General features: G+C 54.7%; 1 protein-coding gene across 3 annotated transcripts in view; it reads right to left on the bottom strand.

Moving 5' to 3' along the window:
• Window positions 1–22,865, bottom strand: part of YJEFN3 (YjeF N-terminal domain containing 3) — a 41,997-nt gene extending 19,132 nt beyond the window's left edge. The window contains exons 1-3 of one of the 3 annotated variants that reach the window (XM_074939794.1): window positions 22,691–22,865; window positions 21,496–21,708; window positions 4,964–5,072 (exon numbers count right to left, since the gene is read on the bottom strand). In XM_074939794.1, coding sequence (XP_074795895.1) covers window positions 4,964–5,072; window positions 21,496–21,542 — 156 coding nt within the window. In that variant the 5' untranslated portion in view covers window positions 21,543–21,708; window positions 22,691–22,865. Of the gene's footprint in view, window positions 1–4,963; window positions 5,073–21,486; window positions 21,709–22,690 lie in introns of all 3 variants that reach the window. The other 2 variants (XM_074939793.1, XM_074939791.1) reach the window with 2 other exon arrangements.
• Between the last annotated feature and the right edge of the window lie 4,653 nt (window positions 22,866–27,518).

The raw sequence follows: 27,518 nt of genomic DNA on the forward strand, positions 1-27,518 counted from the left end.
CCTCCGCCAGCCCCCCAGAGCAGTGATCTCATCAGACTTCCTGTGTGGAAGAGCCCTGTGGAAAACCCAGGTGTTCTGAGATGACGCGTTGGTGAGTCCGTCAGAGGGGTTCTTTCCTCTGACCTGTAACAACGCCCCATCGAGGCATCTTTGGTATACACTCAAGATCCAGTTTTTGCAAAAGCCCGTGGGGGCCTGGGTCAAACTCAGGTAACCTCCAGCACACCTGAGAGCTTCCCCCATTGCTTCAATTGGATACAGAATTCTACTCCACTTCCTGCTCTAAACTGTCACTATGCACCAGTGTCCCACCCCAGAGGGGACTAAAGTGATTGATCCTCTTGCTACCCTCACAGGGGCATTAACTGATCAATAAAATAGCAAAGCCAGGAAGCCAACAGATAGTGTTGTCTGTCTGCAATAGCTAGTCCAACACCCCTTGCTTCCTTCTCTCTTTTATAAGCTGCAAATCAGATCTCCATCTAAACCCATTAGGAATGGATTTTTTAATGCCAAAGCAGGGATAAACCCTTGAACTGGCCTCTCCCAGAAACGAACCCAACAAAAGGTCAGAGGCGGACGCTCCAGCCTGACTCCCTGACACTTATATCCATTTTGTAAAAGATGTTGCTTGTTGCATCTTAAAAAGTGTTACAGCGCAGGATTCATTTGTAAGAGATTTCAGTCCTGAGGCAGTACCCTGGGTCTCCCGGTTCACTGTGACAGCACAGTCCTGGGTCCACAGTTCCAGTTAGTAGCTCTGAAGACTGCTACAGTTATAAAACTTACCACGGACCATTGACACTGGGCAGGGAAACTGAATTCTCAGACCCCCGTGCAGAACAGACAATACCCAGCCTGCATCTCTGAATGTGTTTGACATTTTACCACCGAAGTCTGCCGAATCTGGAGCTGCTTGTTAGAGCCGCCTGATTCCAGGTCAATATTTACTTACTGAGTTCTAGTTAAAAAGCAAGGTGTTTGCTGGATGATCTAAAGGTTGGAGGAAATCTTGGGCTAGCAGATGTACATCCCAGCTACAAATGCGGCAAGGGGCCCTCCCACACACAACTGTGATGCACCAAGAAGGAATATTCCCTGCTCGGTCTTGTGTGGGATAATCTCTCCTAGTGACAGACAAAATCCTGCTGAGGCTGAGTTCAGAAAAGCCACCCAAAAGTTTGGACACTTCTTCCAGCCACAGCTGGGCCACAAATGCTCTAGTTCCAAACTGCCCCCAAATCTCAGGGTCTCTGGATCCAGGGTTTGGGCTTGTCTCATTAATTTATTTATTAGCCCTGTAGTGAGTGGAGACTGGGGCTCAATGAAGCACCGATTTTTCAGTTTGGTGGCCGAGCTGAAAAGAAATTCGAACCCAAACGGGCCCTTTTCCATTTTTCGCCTGAAGCTGAGAACATTTCATTCGCGTCAGAGGAAGCATCGATTCTGATTGACGTTTTCAAAGGGAAACGGTTTGTTTCTAGATGAAATGTCAAAATGAGCCATTTAGACTTTTAAAAATGAGGAATTTTATTTTATTCAGCTGAAACTATTCACCCAATTTGGCCCAAATTCGCAAGTCATTTCAGTCGCCCAAAATCTGCTTTTGTTTTTTTTTGGAGAAATTTACTAATTGATGAAAAGTGTTTGCCCAGCTCCACTAGAGACCCCAAATAAAGTCACAGCCCCATTTCGCCCAGTACTAGGCCCGGACCCCAAGTAAGAGAATTCCGGACCCTGTAGAGGTCTGAGTTTTGATTTGAATCCCCTTACCCAGCTGTTGACCTACACTACACAGCAGTTTGAGACAAGAAGTGAAGAAGAATCCTACAGTCACTCAAAATGGGAGGAGAATGCTGCGGAGTCTGTCCGTCTGCCAACCTGCCCTGCCTGTCACCGTGTTTGGACTGCAGCACGGGGATGCTACCTCCAAAGAGATGCGCGGTGGAATCTGGTGGCACCAAAGAGCAGTTCCCGAAGAGGCTGCCTGGGCATAATACCTGCCTTGACCCAATTACAAAGAAGTGGGCTGCTAGATCTCACAGCAGCAGGACGGGAAGTGTCATCTCCCAGGTAAGTCAAGATGAGAGGGTCACACTTGAAGAGAACAGCAGCTTGGCGGACAGATGGACCGAACTCCAGGCCTGACTCGCTACTATATCTCCAAGATCTTACCCAGCCGCTGGGCAAAGAACAAAACTGGCCGCTTGGTAAATACAGGCTCCCTCCTTGTGGGAGTAAAAGCTGATGGTTACCGGCTAAGAACTGGAGAGCATCGGCCTCCGAGCTTTGCAAACGGAAGGGAAAGGTGATGTTAATTTCGACAGAAAAGCAGTTCCCAGCTGCCTCCTCCAGTTTCCATGTAAATCAGCTATTCTGCCCTAAGTTGGTATCAGCTCAGTATGGAAAGTGAGCACCAGACAGGATGGGGGCGGCTGGCTCTAGTCTTGTTCTCTGGTTATCCTCAGCTGCCTTCTCCCCGGGCCTTCCCAGGGAATGGCCGTGGCCAGTGGCCTGCTATGTTGTTGACTCAGCCAGTGGGGGCCAGCATTAGCCAAGCCCTGGTCCTGCTGGAAAGCACCCAGAGTTTGCCGTGAAAGGGTTGTAATTTACAGCTGCATTGGCTTCTCTAGGCAATGCAGCTCCAGAGAGGGAGGCCTTCAGGAAAGGATCTGGCCTCATCCCAGCGGTGGCAGAGAGGAGGGGAGGAGACCTTAGACAGAGTAGGCTGATCCAGTTCCTCTCTGGCTCCACAAATGATCTCCTCTTTCCTCCCGGGGGGCGCCTGGGCCTTCTGCCTCTCTCTGGAAGCCTGATAGCGACTTGCTGCTGTCCTGCAGGTTCACTGCCAGATGGGACTCCCCGCCAGGACCCTCCTGAATTGAGCACAGGAAGCACAGGGCCACCCGAGGGGTTGGTGATGCTGCTTCTGAAAGATGGAAGCCACCAGCAGGGTCAAGCTCGCCTCGCCTGGGGGGGACAGAGCTGGGAATTGCAGCCGGGCTGGCACAAGACCGTTCCCCGCCGGAAGCTGCCAGTGGGGCGAGGAGGGTTTAGCCGCGTGGTTCACATCGTCTCTGATGGCAGCCCCGTGACCGAGCCCCCTGTCCTGCCAGCACATCCCTAAAATGGCTAGGCACTGCCCTGGCATTTGTGGGGCGGGGGGGTGTTGGACAATGGGTGTCGGGTACACACCACATAGGGCTAGCTGGAAGGTTCAGGGTCCAGTGAGGACAGGTTTGCGCTGCATTGCACCTGGGGAGGGGGAGGGCGCTGCTTTCCCAAGCTCCTGCACTCCCAACCATACACACCCATCGCATGCACAATGAGTGCTCGTTACCCCACTTTACCACGCTCAGCTGGTTTCTGATCGGCTTACACCCCACACGGAACTTTCCCTGCTGCTTACATCACCATAGAATCTGGCCCCATCTTTGTTAAGGAAATATGAACCTTATTCTATTTCCACTAAGACCCCTTTGCACCACACTGGCAGTGCGAAGGGGCTTTAAAGTGGGTACAAATGCCACATACAGTGGCAGAGCCACATAGAAGGGCCTGGGCATGAATGAGAATCAGGCCCCCTTCTCGTTACCTTCTCGCTCTTCACTCTGTCTCAGCCCCTGCTGAGCAAATTTGCTGTGGAAAGATCTTGAGCTAAATATTTATGAGCTGACATTTAGGTTTTGCATTAAAATCTGCTCCAGCAAAGGCCAGCCCGCACCCGGACTCGGGTTTTGCTGCGTTCAGGTGAAAGCAGGAATCAAAGACTGAACCGACTCAGACGTGGGGGCTTGTGACAGTTCGGCTGACGATCCAAAGTGAAAAGCAATAGCGTGTCACGGAACAGAAGTTTCTGCTGCAGTAGTTAGGAGGGGAGCTGACTCACCCACCCCCACACATACCTTTCAGTAGCTTTGCACCTCGCATCCCTTAGGGAAGCCGGGATGCAGCAGGAAAACATCTGTCTGCAGACAGGCTTCTTCCACTAACGAGCTGTTCGCTGCTAGACATCTGTTGACTCAAACCCTTTGAGGTGCGGTAGGGCTCGGGGCATCACACCCTGTGGCCTGGTAGAGTTTCAGTTTGGATCACTGCATTCTGTCTCCTGAACTCCCACGCCTCCCTGCCCAGCCCACTCTTTAAATGGGAAGGTGGTACCTCCTTCACTTCCGGCCAGATCCCCAGTGGGTGTAAATCAGTCTAGCTCCATTGGCGTCAATGGAGTGACAGGGGAGGAACTGGCCCTTCGGACGTGGCGTAGCGATGCGGTGTGCAATAGCTGCACGGGGGTTACCCTAGCAACGGGCGAATGTGGACAAGTTCACAGTTCGTGCTTGGTCCTGACGTTAGCCGATGCTGGAGTCTGCTGGAAAGAGCAGCCCTGGATGGAAAGACCACGAAAACGGCCGCGGGCTCAGACATTTCAGTTCTGGTCCCACATGGGAATGACCATGAAAACAGCCGATGCCAAGGGGCTTCGGATCCCGGCTGGCTCCAGGGAAGGTGAAGATGGTAAAACCTACCAGTCAGTGCCTATTACATGTCCTGCCCTGAACCAGATCCTGCTCCAGAGTCTGACTGTAGCTCAACCTGTCGAGGCTTGTGCTTTCAGCTCTGGAGGTCCCTGTGTCAATCCGTGCTTTGTTGGCCAAACACGGCAATGGAGGGGGAAGAACATTACCCAGACATTTCCGTGCCGCCAACAAACTGCACTTGAAGTTTGGTCCAGAACAGGGAAGCTAAAAGAGAAGCCAGGCTGGGAGAGGGAAAGAGACCACAGGAAAAGGAAACACATTTGATAACAGCCCAGGGGAGCACACTCGCATGCCAGCCAAGCCCCTGGCTTTGCAGTGGGGGTCCCTCCGAGTAACAATCCCCAGAGCTCCGAGGGGAGAGCACCCTTGACGCACGCTGCTCTAAATCCTAGCATGCCCCCGTCATGGCACGGCGCTGCTCTTACCTTGGTCACAGCCATGGCGCTGGCATGTCCCCAGATCTCAATCAGCTGCTGGCGACCAAATCTGTAATCTTCCAGCAGCTCCTTCTCGATGGCTTCCGCCTCCACGCGGCTGCAAGGCAAGAGGCAGAGGGGCTGTGAGGACGATGGTGGGATCCCCCACGCTGCAGCTTATTATTGCACCTGCATGCTCAGGCTGAGACTTTCCAAAGCGGCTGCCTGCAGCCAAGCTCCTAGGTCCATGCGACCGGCTTTTGGCATGTGCCAATCAGCCAGGAGCTCCCACTGGAGTCTACACCAGCAACTGGTCGCTTGCCACTTCGCATGCTAGGCCTGTGTTGTGACATGGGGCCCGCCAAGCACCAGCCTAGGTAAAAATGATCCTGCTAGTGAGTTGCCTCAAAAGATTCCCTCTTGCAACTAATCTCCAGCCCCGCCGGCTTTCCTTTGTGCTGGGTAACATCACAGCTCGCCTCCCCGCCGCACCGACAGGGCAGTATTTTGTGGAGGAAGGGAATAAGTGGCTACGTATTCCAGACCTCAGCCATGCTCCCCATTGCCCCCTTCCCGCCCTCCCACCCGGCTGGTGCTTGTTCAGGAGTCAGACCTTCCCCTGGATCCTTCTGGGAGAGCTCTCCTCGCTCATTTGCCAAATCCAGGTTTGGAGGGACCTGAGCTCCCACAAGTACCTGACAGGGTTAATCTGGGCTCGGCTGTATCGAAAGGCAGAGCTGTGCACCCCTGGACCTTCTCTGCACCCAGCCCCGGCCACCTGTTTGTGGTACCGCGGTGGGAGAACACGGAAATCTGCGCGCCGAGGAATCTGCACGTTGCAAAAAGCTAAATAACGCATCACTTGGTCATTCACGAGTGATCCCAGAATGCTGACTTTGGAACTGGACAACGATTGTTCACATCTGCTGGGTCACCTGACTGCAGGAAGAGACAAGCAGGTGCTGCTTTCAGGACAGAGCCATTTCGCTTGTTACGAACATGGAATGGGACATCGAATCTGCTGCGACGGCCACCAGACCGGGTTCTTTGGGGACGAGGCACCGGGACCCTGGGGTCACTGGCAAAGTCAGACTTGCTGCAAGCTGGGAAGTGGGGGGGAGTCGTACTAATTCACACCAAGGATCCAGTTCTTCACTACCGTGCACACTGCATGTCACTGTCCCAGTGCAGAGCGGGCGTGTGAACGGTTACCATTCTGAGCTGGTAGCATTTCACGCTCACTTTGCACGGCGGTCAATGGCACACAGTGTGCAAGGCAACAGGGAGTTTTTAAAAATATGTATCTATTTCTGTCTGTTAAACAGCTGCCACCACCCACCCCCAGAGGTGGCTGCCTCACTGTAGTGGGTGATCCTTGTATATCAGCCACCATTCACATACACTGCTACTACTCAGCACCTTCCACTTGCAAATCATTTTACAAGCCACACAACACCCCTGTGAAGCAGCCAAGTACCATCCCTGCTTTATCAACGGGGAAACTGAGACAGAGAGGGCGTCTTAAAGCCACAGATGTTGTTAGTGGCAAAAGAGGCAACCCCAGAACTTTTTCACCACAGCGGCGGCTAGGCTCTGGTCTACCAGGAGGGCTCCCCGCTCTGGGTGTTGCAACCCGGCGCAAGAGGTTTCAACACCACTCAAGTTTGGCTCAGCGGCCGCTCCATCAAGGAGCCACTGGCCCAAACCTGAGCAGAGCTGTGACCCCACAACGCCAGTTATGCCACTCGGTTTGGGGCCCCACTCAAACAAGGCAGCTGGGGCAAACTGCTCTGGGCAGCCCCATCCCCACCCATCGGCACCCATGCCAATGATACACACTGTGCATAATGCGCGTACGGCCGCAGGCACCACTGAGCAGAAGAGCCAGGATTGGAACCCCCGCCATTCTAGCGCCCAGCCTCCTGCTCAAACCACGAGCCCACAATTGTCTCCCAAATAAAATCACAAACTCAGACAGTTAATTAGGCTCCTGGAAAAACAGGCACAAGGGACGCAGCTTCAGTGTGAAATGTCCTTGCTTTCAGTCAGCTTCCAGACCAGTTATTTAAATGTAGCCCTGAGTACTTAATGAGCATCCAAGGCCCCCCCAGACTTCTATATTCTGCCTAATCTGCATCGCGTGTTACTGGTGGTGCGAGGCCCCACAGATTCCGCTGGGTTAGAAACCGAAATATTTCTAGCGGGCGAGAGGCCCAACCTCACTGCTGGAAAGCGCCCGGGGGGTTTCTGAGCTCCAGCTCCAGCTCCAGCAGGTTGGGTTTATGGAGATTATTCACAGGACAGTAGCCCCTAGGCACGGTCTGAGATCAGAGGCCCGTTGCAACCCAAACCAGGCCAACCAAGGAAGGGTCATTATCCGAACTGAGCGACTGATCCAAGCTCATGCATGGAGCCAGTGGCACAGCTGGGAATTGCCCCAGGGCTCTAGGGTCCCAACCCGGTGCCTTATCCCCCATGAGCTGCCTTCTCTGAAGCTGATGAGACCGTTCCTGCTCCCTGGGGCAGGGAGGGTCCGTGCTCAGACACTAGACAGCCCGGAACGAGTGAGGCCAGGGCAGCGTCTCACCCACGCACAGCGCCCAGGTGAACTGAGGATATGCCTGTCTGTTCATGCAGATCCTGGGCCCCCCCCCAGCTTAAATTCTGTCCTGAAGGTCACTAAACCTGGGCTCAGACAGACAGCAGGGAGGTGAGGAATTCCACAGGCCCCGGCTTTCATCCCAGCATGCCTGGGGCAGGACCCCAGCCACTCCTTCGGGATCGATGGCAAGAGCTCTCCAGCTTATTTCACGGGCCATGACAGGGCCTAGGAGAAGAGGTCTGAGATAAAGCCATCTGCCAGCCCTCCTGGACCAGGATCTTGCCTGCCCCCGCTGCGCATCGGAAGCCGGCAAAGCACTGGGCGGTAATGTGCTCTTGGCGGCCAGACTCACGCGGAAGATGGGCAGCATCACGGAGCCACAAACACCGGGGCCTTTGGAAACTTCCCAAGCTATTCTCTCGGGCGCTTGGCGGGTTTGGAGCTGGAGGCTTTGTTCTGGCCTGGTTTTAGTTTCTACCCTGGCCCAAAAGATTCCTGTGGCCCAAACCCCCTGTAGAAAGCAGCGTCTCGTGTAACCTGGGCTCACGCCCTGTGGCTCTGCCCCCTCTAATGGCTAGTCGACGGGCAGCACTCTTTGAGCCGGCTGATGCCCTGAGCTAAGGGCGCTCGCTGCGGAGCTAAGGAGGCACATGCGCCCTGAGCCAGGGGTTTGAGCCCCCGACGCCCCTTCCCCTAGCAAACGGGATTCAGCGTCCGCGGTTTTCTAGATCATTAAGTTCACTGTAAGTTTTGCTATTTGACAAAACGTCTGCGTGGCTGAGCTGATCCCAGCCCTCTGAAATAGGAGTCGTCCCTGCATGCCTCCGCAGCCAGCTGCTGCTGTCGAGCAGAAGGGGCCTGGTCGCGACATTTCCACCATCTGCTTAATCGGCACTAAAATAGCCAACCGCAGGCTCTGCACACTTGCCGAATCGGGCCCGGCGCATGCCCCGCGATGCCAGCACGCCCGGCTAAACCTCACAGTGGATTGTCAGGGCCTGCAAACACTCGGCTGTTTTGGCCTGGCTCCACCGGCGCTCTGGAGCCACGGAACGGTGGCAGTCGAGATCGGAGGCTGCCCCTCTTCTCCTGCGGCAGCTGCTCGGGGACTGGTTTGGGCCGTGCGCGTCTTTCTGGTTCGGACAGGAATCCGTCCCGTTCTCAAATACGGCTACCGAGCGCGGCCGCAGCCACGCCCAGCTCATTGCTGCCCCCAGAGCCAGCAGCCTGAGAAGCCATAAAGGGGCCAGCACCTGGCTCTCCCTCCCTGGAGCTAAACTGAAACAGACAGATCGGGGTCTTTCGCCCTACAGAGCAGTCCCACCCGGAGCCCCCCACCCCGTGGCAGCAAGCGGCACCGCCCCCTGTAGTACATCAGCCGCGGGGCACAGGGTTTTATTATTTATGATTTGTATTATTGTAGCAGCCCCTAATGTAAACGGGCTCCGTTTTAGAACAAAATCCACCTGCAGATTCCCAGATGTTCCGATCCCAGGCAGGGATTTATGCATCCGGACGGCTGGGTGTTTATATGAGTCCAAACCCCCCTGTTCTCTTTGAGACTCGCCCATCCCAGCCACCTTCCCTGTTTTCTGGCATAGCACAAAGTCAATTTGATGTCCATCTGTTTGCATTTGGAAAGATGCACAAAGTCAATGGCAGCACCGGATCCGGGGTCAACTCTGAATGGCCTCTGAAGGCCCAGATTCTCTCCCCCTGCTCCAGCCACTTTGCAGGACTCAGGCATAGAGGCATCAAGTGGCGTAGCTGGTTCCTTGGCCAGCTGCCCCCTCACACTTGGTGGAGTGCAGCGCCCCTGAAGGACTCGAATTCACAGCTGATGTAAGGTCCCCTAGAGACCATGGCCAGCTGGTGTACGTGACAGGGGCCCGAGGACACGACTTGATGGTGATGGGCTGGAGCTTCCACAGATGCACCATGCGAAGCAGGGCCGAGCTGCACTGAGCATATCTTAGGGCAAGAAGAGAGCATCTGGGCCAAAGAACTTAGTCAACAATCCTAGCCACACGCAGACACACACCCCATGGCTGCAGCTGGAACTTTATTGCAAAGGTCAGCAAGCTTTGGCGTATTGGGCCAGTGAATGACAGTCACGAAATAGTGTTTGAAACCCAGAGAAAGCTGGAAGCTGCCAAGAGCGTGATCAGAGCACGAGCGAGCACGTCCTCTAACGAAATTTGGTGATGCAGTAGGATGTGAGCTAATTATCGCACACAAGAGACTAATTGACATGCTGCACTCCTCGCTAAATTTATGCATAAAATTAGTGGCTTTCACTCCAGCTCATCTCTGGATACAGATTTGCTTGATGAATTTGGGACAGCCAAGTTGAAATGAGTTTCTGAAATTCCTTCCCTACGTGTCTTGATGGGATTCCCTATAGTGCGGTCTAAACATGCATCTACTGGGCCAGCCCCATAGCTGGTATGAACTGGTGAAATCAATGGAGCTACAACTCCTTTCCTGGACCCCAGGCCTCAGTGCAAAGGCTGAATCACAATTAAAGAACGAAGGATACAGGCAGCAATTCAGATGCACTTTGCCGTTCCACTCCAATACTCCAAGAGACAACGTGCTACTGACACGACTCATTGCTCAAAACCTACGTCCGGAATTAAGTCCCCATTGTGTGTAGCACTGAGAGGCCCCGGTAATTGCTTCAGAAAGATGCCACGAGTAACGGCAATTCTTGTTGTTAGACTAGATGGTACCCAGGGGTAACAGTAATAACACAGCTTCACAGGCAAAGGGGAAGTGTTCTTTTAGCGTTAATTTGCTGCTAACAACCTGATGCTTAAAGTCAATTCAGGCATTTCTTAGTTGCAAACTCATAGCTTCTTGGAATTTAATTATAAGCCAAAACAACAGATGGGCAAGAGGGTTTCCTCCAGCAGCTGATGTTCGAGCACAATTCCCCAAATTCATCTGCAATAGGAAATTGCAGAAGTTCCTTCTCATGTAACAGAAGGGCAGGCGATGCCCAACGTGGGTGTCATTCAGAAGTAACTCCGCTGAACATAAAGGTGTTAGATCAGCGTACACGAGAGCAGAGGATTATCATCCCCAGTTGCACATGCTACAGGAGCCCCCGGAAGTCCTGTTGATCAGGGCCCGGTTACGGGAGGTACCACACAAAGCCAGAGGCCCGAAGACACATGGAGTGGGAGGGGAAAGAACAGCATGGAGAAAGGCAGTGACTCGCCCGGGGTCACGGCTGGGAATAGCACCAAGCTCCACAGCGTCATAATCCTCAGATCTCATCTAGCACTTTTCAGCCACGGATTGCCCCCATTTTACAGATGGAAAACTAAGGCGCAGAGAGGCAACGTGACTAGCCCAGTGCCAATATCTCAGTGGCAGAGCGAGGACCAGACCCCAGCTCGGCTAAGGCCCAGTCCCTAGGAGGCTGCATCAGGCTTGCCCTGTTCTCCCATCTCTCTTCCTTCAGAGGCTAACAGGGTTCCTGCTGATGGATGGCTCAAGAAAGGAAGAGCATTTTCCTAGTCCTTTGGTGCCCCCTAGTGAACTCCAGCCCAGGGCGAGCTCCCAATACAGAGACCTTGGCCCCTTAGTGGCATTCCTCTAAATCAATGGTTCTCAAACTTTTGTACCGGTGACCCCTTTCACACAGCAAGCCTCTGTGTGCAACCCCCACCCTTATAAATTAAAAACATTTTAAAACATTTAACACCGTTATAAATGCTGGAGGCAAAGCGGGGTTTGGGGTGGAGGCTGAGAGTTGGCGACCCCCCATGTAATAACCTTGTGACCCCCTGAGGGGACCCGACCCCCAGTTTGAGAACCCCTGCTCTAAATCCCAGGTTCGTGGCGAACACACACACGGAAGGAAATTGAAGGTTTGTATCACACAGGAAAGCTTAGTCCTGGCAAAGTGCTCCACAGCCCTGCAGCAAAAGGCAGGCGCCTGGAGACCTTCTTCTGCAGGTTCCCTCCACTCCCAGCCACTGAAAGCCTGGCTTGAAAAGACACTGGTACCCACAAGCCTCCCTGAGCCCAGCCTCAGCGCCCAGCTCGACACAGCCCAAGGTTCAGTGCGTCAGGGAGCGTTTTAAAGCGGAGTGGATGAGATGGGGCATCATTCAGCTCTGGCAATTCCACACTCGGTCACCGCTGGGTTTTATTTCACAGCTCTTTGTGCCTCCTTTTCGGTTCCAAACACTTGTGCTGAAACCACTCACTGGAGCCCGGAGAAGCAGCCTGGAGTCTCGGAGCCGCATGGCAGTTCTACCAGAGGGAAGGAGGATTGGGGGTTTACAGCTGACGAGCTAGATTGAGACTCAGTTTCCAGCCCTGCCACTGACTCCCCTGGGTGACCTTGGACAGTCATTTGAGGAGCCCTTTGGAAAATCAGAGCCCTTGAAAATCATTTGAAGCTCCCCACCTGTAAAATGGGGATACTGATCCTGGCTTTCTCCACTCCCACTTCTGTCTTGTCTATTCTTTTACATGTATGTACAGCGCCTAGCACAATGGGCTCCAAACACAGCTGAGGCCTCTAGAGGATATGGTCAAGCTTCAAGATCATTTAGACAAAAGATGTTCTGGAAGCCCAAAGCATTAGTTTTTTGTGAAACGAGGAAAAATGAGCAAGGCTAAAAATAGCTGGATTGGTAGATTAGATAGAAGCTATTATCTCTCACTCCGCCTTACCAGACTCTTAAATACATTTCCCCATTTCCTCGCCCAGCACTGGGCTCTCTAGAGAGATTAATCTCATTCCATTTAATTCGCACAGGGAATTCAAGAACGGCAGAGCACAGAGGTACCTCTCAGCCAGGAGATGAGTGAATGTTTAATGGGTGGGTATTTTGGGATGCTGCACATCAGGAGCTGTAGGGGAGGCAGATATACAAATGTAACATGAAATAATACAGTAAATGCTAAAGTCAATTTTCAATTAGTGTCAGAGCAGCACAGGGAGGTGGGGCGGGAGGGGACATCAATATTACAAAAGCTGCACAAAGCATTTGCTTGCCAAAGATTGATCGGATTCTCTCCCCCATCCCTTCTTCAAAGACAGTTGGAGAAAGGCAATTATTTTGGTCATTAATGCTCCGTGTCCCTGTCATTATGGGTATTGTTAACACCTGCGTTTGCACTGACACTCAACAAAAGCCCCTTATTACAGCCCTGGGTGTCTTTAAAAAAAGATTTTCTGCCTCCAAACCAGGAGAACCATGTCCTTAACTCCTGCGGGGTGGGGTCAGGCTGGGGAAAAACCCGGTGGCATTCTCCCAGGCTCCGCCCACCCCCCAGGTCTACCCACTCCAGGCACCCCACTCCCAGCATAGCATGCAGCCCTTCAGAGCATGGTCAACCCGCTAGTGTCTTGTGGGCACTGGCAAGCAGTGAAAGAGTTAACAGTGTTGCCATTTACCTGCCCCCATTAGCTTTCAGGGAGCTGATGAGGCAAATGAATGGAAAAGGGATTTTGCTTAACGGACTTTCCCCCCCTCCTTTCAACGGCACTTATTTAACTCCGAGGCCTAATTAACCATGGGGAGAAAAAGAGGGTTGTTAAAAAAAAAATCTACACCCAGTATTTCCACCCTTTGCCTTCCAGGCGCAAAAACTCACCCCAGAGGCCTTCCGAGCCCTTCAACAAACGCTGCGCAGCACGGTCGGCTGCCATTCGTCGCCGCCAAGGAGTCCTGCCGCCGGGGGCTGTGGCATTGGGGTCTGTGCCTTTAAGGGCTGAGTGCCCCAGACAGCCAGTCTGGACCGGGCGCTGTGAGCTCCTGTTGTCCTCAGCCAGCTGGAGCCGGACACAGCTGAGCTCTTGCAAGGACCTGACTGAGCCCCGAGCAGCACAAGCTGCAGGCCTAGCCAGAAGCGTTAGCCCAAAGGAAATGGCTCCCGCCCCCCGCCCGGATCCTGTCTCTCCGCTCCGCAGGAGGGGCTGGATTTGAAGGGAAATTGCCCCAGCGTAGAGTCTGCTCAGGGGGTAGCTGTGGGGGCTGCTCATTGGCCCGGCCCTCTTTTCATCAAGCTGTTTTTCACACCCGTTTCTCCAGCACTCAGCAGCGTGGCCAGGTGCTTCCAGCGCAGCCCTAGGACCATGGGCGAGGCCCTTCCCCTCGCCCTGCCTTGCCTGGCTGATCTATTTAGAGTGTGAGCAATTAGAGGCAGAGACTGTCTGGCCCTGCGTCTGTGCGTCACACACCAGGAGTCAGTGGCAGGGCTGGGACTCGAAGCCAGGTCTCATGAGTCCTAGCCTTGTACCTTCTCCACAAGTCCGGCCATCAGGTGGGATTTGGTACACCGGTGGGGCAGCATCTGAGCTGTCCAGCCCAGTTAGACACGATCATTCCCCCAAGTGAGCATCCACTGACCAGGATTCTGCTGAGCTGCCAAAACCCCTTTGAAGGGCAGGGCGGAGTAACTCAGGGCCCAAGGTTTTAATGTCCTGCCCATCAGCCGAGCAGCTTGGGCTGCTAATCCCCCACTGATAGGCCTTGCCTTTGCGTGCATGAATCTAGTAGCAACCGGGAGGTGAAATGGCACAAACTGAAACTTCAAATCCCCCTCCCAGGGGCCACATTTGGATGTTCTGTCCCTTTCCCCCCACAAGTTTCGGTTCTTCAAACCCCTTTAGCATCCTCCTCCCTGCTGTTTGGAGAAGAGAAGGATAAACTCGTTGGAGGCGCAGGTGCAAACGCTGCTAATGTCGTTGTGTTGTTGTTTTTTAAGGCTGTCAGTTTCAGAACACCCACTAATAGTTGCTGTGGCAACTGACACAAAGGATATGTTAATGGTGGAACTGCACTTTCAGGTCACTCTTTGTAGCAAGGGGGTGTGTGAGTGAGAGAGACTTCTGGGGAAATTCATTACAACAAGGGAAAAAACGCTCACAATAATTTATACCCCTATTTACTCCCTGTTGGTCACTGTTGTTCTTTGAATGTAAGTAACTTCTCCTAGCAAAAGGAAACACAGGGCTGGGAAAAAATGTGTTTGATGGATTCCAAATGCCAAACTGCAGCCCAGTTCAAGGAGGGCTGACAAGAGGTCTAAACCACCACCGTTTTCACTGGAAAAGGTTTCTAGACGCTTCGCGACAACGGAAATTTTTTTTTTTTTAAAGTCAGTGACGGTTTTCAGAGTTCCCGGCCAGCCTGGTTACAGGGAAAAGCTTGTGGCCTTTAAAGGCTGAAAGGCCAGAAGGCAAATAAACAGAACCCAACATGTGTTCTTTTAAAAATCTCACGATCCTTAAGCCAAATCTCACACACTCATGAATGTCGCCTAGATTCAAACACCGCCCCCCCCCGGCCCCAAACACCAGCGGGGCCTGGCTGTTGGAAATGCAGAACAGCCACAGCTCCAGCCAACACCAATGGAAACTGAACTGAAAAAAAAAAAAATCACCTGCCCTGTCTTGTGCGAAGTCTGGAGAAGCAGGGGGGCAATATGGTATTATACTGGCCCCAGCTAAGTAAAAGTCTCCAAAAAAGCAAACCAAGGCAGCGCTTCATTTGTGCCAGGGCTGAGCCCCGGCACCTCCAGGCTTGCTGCCTCACTTATGAAAGTTAAAAAGATGGCTGGAGCCCGAGCGCCTCTTTCATTACAAATTAAGCCCTGAAGCAAGGCGCATTCCGCCCTGGGGTTGCAGCCAACCGAGCGGCAGGAGTGCAAAGCCCGAGGGTCGACGCGCCTGATGCTAGTGGACCTTGAGTGGCCCAGACTCCGCTCACTCTGGGTTCGAACCGCTTTGCCAACCTAGATCCTCTGAGCTGAAAGTGCACCGGGGCCAGGCTCAGCGAGAGCCGCCCACCGGAGGTGCTGTCCATCCGTCAGGCTGCTTTGCACGTGCAGAGGCAGCTGCCAGCCCAGTGGCAACCGGCTTACAGGAGACATGGAGACAGGCTCGTCCTCTGGAAGCGGAGCACAGGTCTAAGGGCTGAGCTGCCACCTGGGGCATATTAATGATTAATCAGCTCCCAGAACAGGCAATGGAAATGGAGACTCCGAGGGTCCAAAAGCAGTTTAACCCTGGACGACCAGCACACAAGCAAAGCAGCCAGCCAGGCAGCCCCTCCCTGCTGCCCTGTCCCCTCGGTGGGACGGGAAGATGTCTGGACCCACCCCGGGGAGGATTGGGCCTGAGAGCCCAGCAGGAACCTGTCGTAATGCCAGAAATGCAGATGCCGGGAGGCCTTTGGGGGAGGGGGAGATGGACGCAGCACACATGCAAAGGGCATGAGCAGAGCCCCTCTCCCACCGCCTCCTCCACAGGGTGGATTCAGGGGCAGCTGGGGGGGCGGGGGGGGGAAGGCCTGCAATTCTATACCCAGGGTTTGTGAGATACCAGTTAAAAATAATCCCCCTATTTTAACCCTCAGCCCCTGGCGACAGGGGATCCACATCCCGGCATTGCCCAGCCAGGACCCTGCCCCCCATGGCGTTCCCGTCTGCCTCACCCCATCCCCCACAGTGCTCCCCATCACAAACCGAGCCCCCCCCCCCCCGAGACACGCTCTGACCCCAGCCCTGGGCGAGGAGACGTGGGAGCAGCCTGGGTGTTGTCACGGTAAGAGCTGGGGGGGCTCTTGGTTCAACCCCCAGAACCCTGCCCCCCAGCCAGCCCATCTCTGCTCCCTCACTGACAAGGAGGGAGCTGGGTGGGCGCCCACCAGCAAACACGCTGCATGAATCCATGGATACCCGGGAAGCAGTTTCCGTAGCAACAGCAGCAGCTCCAGCTCTGAGCCCCTCCTCCACCCCCAGGAGGCTGAGGGAGGTCGGGGCTGACCAGTCCTGAATGCGGTGGGCACCAGGCCTTGCGCTGGCATTATCCCCACAGCACTGGGGAGCTGCATGGTTCTTCCTGAGGCTAAGGGTTGGGGCCAGAGCAAAGGCAGGAGCTCAGGGATTTCTGGACTCTCAAGGGCCCTTTTGCCTGGGCTAAATTCACTCTCCCTGCACATCAGAGCATCTGCCAGGGGGAAGGTCCCCACCAGGGTGGACTAAGATATCCAGAGCAACATCCCATTGGGGTGGGGAGGGGAACAGTGGGAGATCAGCCCCAGGAAAATCCTTGAGGGGGGAGGGAATCCACAAGGGGCAGGACCATGTCTGCAGACACCCCAGGGGCCAGCACTATCCATTTTCCCAGTCCCCAGAAGAGTGGGCCCAGCAGCGACGGGGAAGTATCAAGGCAGAACTGGCCGCGCCAAGCATCAATTGATCCCGGCAGCATTTAGGGCCATTCCTGGGAGCAGCCAGAGGGATGATCAAAGCCATCAAGATTTTAAGCAGCTCCGTGGCTGGCAGCCAAAGGCAGCTCAAGAGCTGACGAAGGGCTCCACCGGGGATACCCATCCCTGCTTCCAGTCCATCTGCAGGGACGGCTCCGGCAGCCACACCCCAGCTGGCTCAGCAGTTTCCCCCCGCCCCACTGGTGTCTCACTGCCTCAGAGCACTGACCAGAACGGAAGTAACACCACGGCAGGGCACCGGGATTCAGGGTGAGGCAGGTGCCCTCAATCCTGAGCCACAGCCCCCCAGCTATCCAGCCCTAGGCCTAGGCCTCCAAATGCCTCTGCTCCCAGCAGCAGCCACGGGCAGGTTCCTCTTTCAGCTAAGCCCAGGTTTGCCTCTCACAGCGAGCTCCCCTTCACATCCATCCATCTCCCCTCAATCGCTTTTTAATTTTGTAATTACAGCTAAACACATTGCAATTATCCGGGACGCCGCACTGCCTCCGGCTGCAGGCAGCAGCGCCAAGCTGCCGAGAAGCTTCCACATGGAGTCACCCTTGTCCCTGATACCCGGCGCAGACAGGGGCTAGGGGCTGCCCTGGCTGCTTCCCAGTCTCTGTGCTCAGGTCAGAGGTCCAGCATGGTCCCCAGGCCTTGACTCAGGCAGGGGGAGCTGTGCGGACACTGGCCCAGCCCCCTGGTTCAGTGAGTAATGAAGGATTCGGTCTCCAGCCAGAACCTTCCACGTCCACTGCCCACACGGTCACCCCGAGCTGGAGCTCCCAGCTCAGCGGGCAGCGTATCTGCAAACCCCCTTAGTGTCCAGGCCCCCAGACCTTGGGCTGGACCAACACAAGACACTTTTGCTGGGGTAGCATGGTTGTTAGGGGGCTGACTGGAGACATTTCTAACCCAGCAAGAGCCCCAGGGCAGGTGCAGTGAGACCCACCCAGAAGTGCTTTTACAAGGATCGCGTATTTTGCTCAGGGACCTGGTCCAAAAGCCCGGTTTTTGTTTTGTTTTTTTGCCAGTATAAGCTGCATTTACACCAGGAGAATGTGCTGCTATAGCTACACTGAAATAACTGCTCCAGCCACTCTTCCCTAGCACCGACCCGGCCTAAGTCTCTCACACCAGAAACAGCATTAAATGGCTCTTCAATCCTGACCCGCGGGCCCTGGTATCCCCGTTCCCAACCTAGAGCTCCCTACTCTTGCACTCAGAGGAGGCTGGCAAAGAGCTTTGTTTATAATGCAGACACATTTCCACCACGCACAGAGCAGAGAGGGCCCCCAAGAAGACATGGTAATTATGACCTGAGCCTGTTGATTAGATCCAGCCTGATTAATCACAGAGTTCTACCATGCCGATGTCCTGGTGCCAGGGGCCTCAGGAGAACAGAGCTGCAAGGAGCGGGAGCGACTGCTCAAGATGCTCATTGTATCATCGTCCCAGGCTGGTTCACCATGTGCTCACGCCTGGAGAAGCCCTGATGTGTGGGGAGAGACTTTCCCCTGCACTGCACCTGCTGGGGGCTTGCTCAGCTCTGACGTGCCTCAGCCAGGAGCCCAGTACCACCAGGGGGGCCCCCAACCTGGCACTAAAGGGACCTTTTTATCCGATCATGCCCATAGCAGGAGCAGAGCATCTGGAAATGGCTGCTGAACGGTTCTGCATCTGCCCAGGCTCCCCCCAACCCAGTCTGTACCTTGGACAGTTCCCAGAGCTGTTCCATACACAGCACAGGCCCATCAGCCAAGGAAGAAGAGAAGCCTGGGAGGCCCAGAGGAGAGAAGGTGCCACCAGCACTCAGTGCTACCTGGAATCCATGTGAGGCAGCTGACAGCTGGCGACGGGATGTGCGATGAAGTTTGTCCCATCACAACCCCTCACTGGCCACAGCTCTGTGCGTGCTGAGAGGCAGCATTATAGGGGGAAGCTGCATTCTTCGGAAGCACCAGTTAGCAGCTGGCAGAGCAGACTGATGCCAAGACAGATGGAGCAGGTGGCTGGAGACTGCTGGGAAGGCCCAATGTGCCATCAGCCTAGGCTGTTATTTAGTGTGTGTATTATAGTCGCCCTATCTGAGATCAGGGCCCTGCTATGCCAGGCGCTGCACAGACAGTGAGCAGCAGTCTCTGCCCCAAAGAGCTCACCATCTGAAAAGACAGAGTGGGAGGGGAAACTGAGGCACCAGGAGGGGAAGGGACATGCTCAGGGTCACCCAGAAGATCAGTAGCAGAGCTGGGAATAGAACCCCGGGCTCTCGATCCCCAGGCCAGCAGCCCTAACCCCTAGGCCACACTGCCTCCACCCTTTCCGCATCTCCTCTCACGTATTCTGTCCTGCTAGCACCATGGAAACAACATCCCTGCCCCTAGGGTGCCACTTGCCCCCACTTGGTGAGGCCAGGGTCCCATCTTGAGGGCACTGGTATCATCTTTCAGTGCAGCCGGCTGGGAGGCTGAAGAGGCAGCTGCAGGTCCAGAGCTTTCCTAAGGGCTGAGCCCACCCTGACGAGGGTTCCCCGCAGGCCCACCCACAAGGACTTGGCCAGTTCAACCCTCCCTGTGCAGCCAGGTCTGGAGAGGACGCAGCCAGCGCTCCCCCAGCCCCATCTGCTGCAGGGACACTGGATTCTTCTCCCCAGGCCGCAGCCTCTGTAGGGGGAGGTCACCCTCCTCCTCAGCATCTGACCATGCAGGAGCCACTGGCCTGGGTGGATGGAGCAGTGTTCGGGGCCCCACTCAGGAGGAAGCTGCCCCACCCCAGCAGACAGAACAGGACCAGCGGGGGCAGAGCCTGGGGCAGGGACCAATCAGAGCCAGGACAGCGATGTCTCTCAGTCCCTGCTATGAGTCCAGATGGGGCATGACCCCAGCACACAGCAGGTCCCCCCACCTGCCCCGGGCCAGCCTGCAGGAGTCACCCAGGAGGGGCGCAGCGGGTATCTAAGCAGGGCCCTGGCCCAGCTGGGAATATTTCAGCTCCAGCAGCAGCTTTCTCCAAGTGCTGGGAGTGGAAGAGGGCAGGCTCAGGGTCCCAATTCCAGGAGTGCTTGGCAGGTGGGTCCTCCCAGAGGGCAGGGTGATGCCAGCTGGCCCATCCCAGTAATCCTGGCTTTGAGATGATGCTCTGAGGTGTGCCCCATTCTAGGTCAGCCCATGGGGAACAGCTCTCATCAGGCTGTCCCGTCAGCGTGAAGGCTGAGGTGCATCGTTGTGTCCCTGATACAAGTGCCACATGATTTCTCTCTCCTTCCCAGAAGAGGTGTCCCTAGGAGAAGGGCCAGGAGCCCCGAGTAGCTGACAGCCCCTCTGCACGTGGGGGCAGGGCTGGGTGACACCCCCAGAGGCTGCGGGCCATACCTTGTGCTTCCTTCATGCCTCCCCTCTGCTTGAATGTGGAGGGGCCCAGCCAATCCTCCCGCCAGGGACAGAGAATGGAAGTCTCCTCTCTCCTTGGCCCTGGTACCCCTCTCTGGGCTCCCCAGTGAGATCACAGCGACTGCCCTAATCCAGACCATCCTGGTGCTCTGGACACCTCCGGCAGCCCTGCTGAGCCACCACACCTCCAGTGCACCAGAGACAAGGGAGACGGGGCTAACAACTGCTGCCAAAGCTGGCAGCTGGATGGCCCTGGATGTCCCAGTAGGTGCAGCCGATTAAGATTCTGTACCAGCCCCGGGACCTGTCAACTGTGGAAATTGCTCGTTTCAGCTACCGAAGTACTCACGGGGCTCATTGGCACAAGAGACAGTCCTGACTAACACAGCCAGGGGAGTGCTCGGCCCTGGCACCGGCTGCCCTCGGATCAGCCCAGAGCTAGCACCCGAGAACTGCACAGCTCACCCGCTGACCAGCTCCTCAAGGGTGTGGTGACAACAGGGAAAGGGTGCGATCAGAAACAGCAGCCAGTGTCAGCCATTGTGCCCCAGCCAGGGCCAGGAAGGGCGCACTCTCATGGACTGAGGCAGCCCTGCCTCACCTGGGGAACCCGAAATAGCTCAGCATGCCCACGGCTCCCACAAACCGCATCCCAGTGCCTCAGCGAAGGGCAGGGACACACAGCAGGGGGCTCAGAGGAGAGCATCCAACACTGGCTTGCACCTCACACTAGCGTCTGGGGGCATGGCAGTGGGGGCTCTAGTGGGCAGGGTGGCAGGGCTGCAGCAAGCCCATTCCCTGCCCATGCCCGAGAACAGCTGTGGCATGGAAATCAGGGCAGAGGGTGGCACTTTCTCTTCTCTGTCCAGGAACAAACCCTCCAGCATCCCCAGGGCTCCAACCCCTCTGGGTCAGCAACTCTGCTGTGTCCTGCCCGCTCCCTTGCAAGCTAGCCCAGGCTGCGCCCACTCTGCCCACATCCAGCCTCTTGTGCCCTGAAGAGCCAAACAGGAATTCAGCTTCCTAACCCAAGCTTGACAATAGCAAGAAAGAGGTGCGGGCAGGCAACCAGCAGCATGGGCACCTGCTCCAGCCACCCCTGCTCGTGCAGAAACTTTCCCTGCCCACCCTAATCCACTCTGCATCAGCAATGGAGCTGCAGGCTCCCAACTGCCTGGGGGTCCTGTCCCTTCCCATGGGCTCACACTGGGGCACCTTCTGATCCCACAGTGCCCGGAGCACCAGCGAGCATGAGACCCTTTCCTGTAGCCCAGCTGCTCTCCCACCTGCAGCTCCACTCACCTGAGGTACCTGAGTGGCTCGATCTGCTCCCCGCTCTGGGTGGACGGGCAGCTCATTTTCCCTGGCTCAGCACGGGGCAGGGGGTACAGCTGCCCCCTCTCTGCCTTGGCTCCCAGCAGCTGGAGCTCCCTGCACTGCTGCTGCTTCTCTGCTCCTCTTCTTTATGGCTTCGAGAGCAGAGCCACCTTCCAGGAGACCGAGCCAGTCATGAGACAGCAGCTGCTGCAGGGAAGGAGGGCGATTGGTTGGAGGAACAAGCAAAATCTCCCTCGCCCAATGGGAAACGGGGAATTGGTTAACCCCTTCCAGCCCACGTGGCCATCGAGCAGCTTCAACAAGTCCCGTGGCTGGGTTTGCTCCTTAGATGGTGAGTGCCCCAGGTTGAGTCGTGCCCACCCGAGGGAACTGGGGCGTCGCTCTGGGGTGGAATGAGCTGGCAGGTCTCAGTACTGTCCTGCCATCACAAATGGAACAGATTTGGACTGGGCAGAGGGGCCAGCCAAGCTGCTAGAATTGGGTTTCCCCATCCACAGAGAGGCATGAAGTGGCACCTAGAGGGAAGCCTGCATCACTGTGCTCCGTTCCCAACTGGCCACAGAGCGTGGGGAGAGCCGGAGCGCTCAGCCCGGTGCTGGCTTCACCCCCATGAGCACCAGGGCGGGAGCTCGGCAGATTCCAAACTGCCCTGCAAAGAGCAGTTCCCAGGGGCAAGGCAGCCCAGCCCTGCTAGCCCTTACACCAGCGTCACCCCTTCGGCTGCAGTGGAGTCACTCCTAATTGACACTCCAGCGTGAGGTACAGCAGCCGGCTCAAGGCCACAGGGGAGGTTCTGCCCTGGGACGGGGTACCCAGCACAGCCACGGCTGGCAATAAAATAAGGAGAGATTAGTGGGGTCAGTCAAACCCCTGAAGGAGCCTTCATCCCCCACCACTCAGACCCACTCGAGGTCTGGGCATGGTTCGCAGCGAAGAGACCAATAGCCATTTCCTCAGCTGAGCTCTAGCTCCCCAAGGCACCTGCAGAGCCAGAGAGAAGCCGCCTGGAAAGGGCCCTTGCTCAGCTGGTGAAAGCAGCCACCTCGTTACCACCACCCACAATGCACCCAGCCTGGTGCAACCCTCCATATCCCTTCCTGATCCACACAGCCACCCTGAAGCACTATGTCCCCCACAATCCAGCCGGGCAGCTAGCAGGGCCACTCACCGAGCTCCTTGTAAAACGCAGCTCCGAGCCGTCTTCCTTCCCTCTGCAGCTGTTCCCCAATGGCCTCGGAGGCCTGCAGCCCTGCTTGCGGGAGGGAGCAGCAGTGGACAGGATGGGCTTCCGGCTCTGCAGAGAAGACGGCTCCTTCCCCAGCAGATCCTTGGGAGCGGGAGGGGCCTTCCCCAAGTCCCTCCCGCCCAGAGGCAATGGCCCTGGGACAGTTTACTGATTGTTCCTGCGCCCTCGGGCCCAGCGAGATCTCTTCCACCTGCAATAAGCCTCCTCCAAAGCATGGGGTGGATCATTTAGAACTAGGCAAAGCCCCAGCTACTAGAGTCTAAGGAATCAGGCTGCTCCCTGGGTAGGGGCGTAGATGGGGATTTGCTCCTGTAAAGAAGGGGACCCCAATCGCCACAACACAGAGTAAGTTGCGAAGAAAAGTCTCTCCCCTATGGATGGGAGGTGATTTAACAAAGAGGACGCTGCTGCCTGGACAGCCAAGATCTGACAACCTCCCTGTCGCTGTGAGCAGTTACCGGAGCCTGGCCTGTACGCTGGCTCCTTGCACGGGGGGTGAGTTTCACCCAGCTCAGTCCAGTCCTGCAAACACTTGCACACGTGTTTCACTGTCAGACACGCAAGCTGCACCAGGGCTATTGTTCCCATGCTTAAAGTTCAGGCCGTTAACCCATCCTCTCTGCACTTGAACAAGGCTCTTCCCACAGCCCCCGCCCTGGACTCTGACAGAAGCAGCAGGCTGCAGCCACAGCATTCTGAGCATTCAGAATCAGCACAGCCATCAGCGAGGGTATGGGCAGAACATGGTCAGAAATCTCCCCTCTCGGTCCCTAAAATGGGAAGGGTGAAATTAAGCATGTGTATATAAGTGTTTGTAGGATCCAGGCTTCACTATGCGCTCAAAGGGCAAGCTTCAGTTACCACAGTGGAAAGGCAGCCTAGCATCAGCCGGGGACAGCACCTCCTGCTGGGAAGGGTCGATAAAACAGCAGTTCCCACTAGGAAAGAAGCCCAGGACAATAGAGGTACTGAAAGAGCAGCAAGGTGGGGAGGGGGGTCCTTAAAATAAATTTAAAATTGCCTGTTTTTCAAAATTCATTTAAACAAATCCCTATAATATTTTGGGGGGCGGGGGTGACTGTAGATAGCTGCTAAGGTATTGGCCCTAAGCACTGGGGTTCTGTAGGCAGCGCTAACATGCATTTCTAAGTGGGTTAGGCTTTGAATGGCTCTTTCCAGGATTTGCATAAAACAAGCCCCCATTCTTAGCCCCCTCACAGTCCTTTAATAGCCCAACAATGGCCTGCACTACAATTCCTAGAAGCTAAAAGGCCGCACAAGCCTAGTTATTTCCCTCCATGCCGTTCTGCCTGCTGTTAAGGATAAGCGTAAATTCAGTCTGCCAGCTTGACTTTCTCCTGCACTCATTAGATTGTGGCCGTGTTGTTTCAAAGTGAGGCTTTAATCAGGCAGCTGGAGAGACGCGTGCATTTTATGGACCTGATCTCGGTTACATTTTAAAAATACTGGAGCGGAGTTTGAAGTGGGGTTTGTTTTATCTTTTCCTTTTTTAGAAGGATGGAGGTTTCCTCCTTCGTAAGTTCACCACCCCCTTCTTGCCGCTTAACTAATTGCCAACTTGTTCCCTTTGGTTCTGCAGATGGAGGGGAAAAATCCCAGGCTTGCACTGGGTGGGAGGGGGAACCCATCTTTTACATTACACACCCACATCTATGGTACAAGGCAGACTGCTCTCACAGTTAGGACCCGGGTCTGCAATTCAGGAAAGCTGAATTTCTAGCTCTGAATCAGACTTTTCAGGCAACTTTGGCCTACATCTCTCTGGCCCAGATCCTCGAAAGGTATTTAGGTACACAACGCCCATGCCTTTGAGAATCCGGGTCTCTGTACCTAGGCAAAATGAGGACAACACTTCTCCCCACCCCAACTCAGCATTTCTTTCTCGGATGTTTAAACTGCAAAGTCTTCCAGGCAGGAACTCTCTCTCACTCAGTACTGCACCTAGCACATTGGGGTCTTGATCTCAGCTGGCACCTCGAGACACAACTCTAACACAGTACTTGGCACTTGCAGATATTAGCCAATTAGCTAACGAAAACACTCGAAGTAGCAGCCTTCCACACCTGCCTTCCATTGCTAGCCCAATTTTGCAGAGGAAAGACTGGACATACGTGGAGGGCTGTGCTGGAAAGCTCCCCTCACCCACGAAGAATTTCAAGTTGACATTTCAGGCAGGTTAGGCTCAGTTGAACGGAACAAACATTGAAAGAAGCAGAGGGTTATAGGCCCTGATCTGTATAGAAACTGGTGGGATTTTTTTTTCTTGAATGTCAACTAAAAGGGACACGGTGGGAGAGGGAATATCGTTTATTAGATCAGCTTCTGCTGGTGAAAGAGACAAGCTTTCAAGCTTACAGCAAGCACCCGGACCTGAAGACCTCTGTGGAGCTCAAAAGCTTGTCTCTTTCCCCAGCAGAAGTTGGTCCGGTAAATAGATCACCTTCCCCACCTTGTCCCTCTCATATCTGCAACCAACACGGCAAACTACTAAGGACATGCAGTTTAGATACAGAATTTGCCCTGCAGCAGTTACAGCCCAAGCACCAGAGCAGGTGCTAGGGTGGGAGAGCCAAAAAGGGAAACCAACTAGTCAACAGACAAGGACCGACATATTCAGAAGCGACTTGGGCACTCAGATTGAAGTCTCACTGAAGTCACTGTTTTAAGTCTGCCTACACTGAAGCCGGGCATGTGATTGGCAGCTCATGTATACGTACTCCCGCGAGCCATGCTCCAGCTCGCTCGCTCGAAATAGCAGTGAGGAACAGGCAGCATGGGCTGCACAAACGGGGAGGGTGGGTGGGTGGGTGGGTGGGTGTGTGTGTGTGTGTGTGTGTCAGGTGGGATTGTGCAACCCACAGTGAAGCCCCGCACCGTTGTGTCCTCTCTGCTATTTTTAGTGAACTAGATAGATTAAAGCTAGCACTGGCATGTCTCCACACGCTGCAGATCACACCGCCAGCTCCAGTGCAGACATACCCTTACTGGCATAGCTGTGTGGGTTAGGGTTGGGGGTAAAAAAGTCTCCCCCCGTAACCATAGTTGTGCCAGCGGAAGCCCTCATGTAGCTGCAGTTACGCTGGGAAGGAAGTCCTAGTGCCAGTATGACGTTCTGGGGAACTGGGTTAAGCAAAAAGAACTCTTTGGCATGGTAAGAGCAGCTCCCCCAAGAGGAGGGTGTCCTGGGATAGCTTAATGCAGTTCTAGTAAGCCAGGATGGCTCTCCTGGCAAACGCTTTTCAGCATAGGCAAAGACTGACACATTTGAAAATAGGATCTGGACGCCTAGGTGACCCAGACACTTTTTAAAGTTTTACCTCCAAAGCAGAATTGTTAACAAGTAAAACACAACTGGAAATTCCTCCTTGGTGCCACAATTGCAAGTGATGGTGGTAACACAGCTAAGGAGATTTAAAATACCTCTGTGTTTTTTAATGCCACCTGCCCTTTAACACCCCAGGGGAGGGGTTTTAATCCGTTTCTCAGGGTTGTGAAGAACACTGACAGGTGTAATAAGGTGGATACCAGGCCCCCCTCTATCACCCTGGGTACGTGAGAGGGGCCTGTCAGATCCTGTTTAATGAGTCCCTCCACTTCCACCTGGTGCTACACTGGCCTTTTCCCATTTTCTAAAATGCCTATTCATGTCTCCCCTTTGCTCCTATTTCACAGCATCTTAGCTGCCAGCCTGTATTGCTTAGCAACCACACAGCTGTGAGGGTGTGTGTGTGTGGGGGGAGGGGCAGGCAACCACTCCTTAGATAGAGGTCTTATAGTGCTTTGCCAAGTGGATCCTGGCCAAATCAAGGCACAAGCTGACCTTCCGACTGATGAAAGCATCTGCGGTTTAAGTAACCAACGCTGCTCCTGTGATGCACCCTTGCACCCAGGGCTTCAATTCAGCCAGAACTGTCCGGAGCAGAGCTCCAGTAAATATTTTCAAACCCCATGGAGTTTTTATAGCATGTTGGGAAGGAGCACGGGGGACTGCAGGAAATACTCTCTAAGAATTAAAGCCCAGCCTGTGCCAGCGTGCTGCTCTGGCTAGAGCCCTATTGATTCTCTGAGCACACCTGCCAAGTTTCTGCTCGGCAGACCACATCTGGCCCTGCTGCACAGGAAAGGCTGGCCCTGCTCGTCTCCCTCTGGTGGCGCAAGGCTGTAAGTGAACGCTCAGGGGACAAGCCCGCAAACACAATTCCTTGCCTCCTGTTTGCACAATGCACCCCGGGAAGCAACAGCCAGCTCCTCCTCCAGCTCTGCAAAGCCGGAATGGCTGCCTGCAGTCCCGCTGCAAAGATCCCCTCCCCATTTCCTGTCTCAGACTCTTGGGTAATGCTACTCTGCCCTGTTCCTCGCCAGACATGGTAGAAGCAATGCCTGTGTATCTCTAAATGTAGGAATTTCTAGTGCAGGGTCCATCCTGCCCCCTATCCATCAGCACCAGCAGCTTCAGAGGAAAGTGCTAGGCACCCTGCAGGGCTAATCTACCCCCAAGGAAAAGCTCTTCCTGATCCCCATTAGAGATTTGGGCTCATGTCCCACAGCAGGAGGGTTTCCAGCTCTTCCAAAGCTGTAGCTATTGGAATAAAAAGATCCCAAATTAATGTCCAATCAACGCTAATCTCTTGGCTTCCAGCTTGTAGCAGTGAGTTGCACAGTCTAGCACCAGTGTGTGAAAGTCTTCCCTTATCTGCTTTTTAAAGTTGCTTTCAAAAAGCTTCTAAAA

The sequence above is a fragment of the Natator depressus genome, chromosome 25, assembly GCF_965152275.1.
Source record: "Natator depressus isolate rNatDep1 chromosome 25, rNatDep2.hap1, whole genome shotgun sequence".
NCBI classification, from domain to species: domain Eukaryota; kingdom Metazoa; phylum Chordata; order Testudines; family Cheloniidae; genus Natator; species Natator depressus.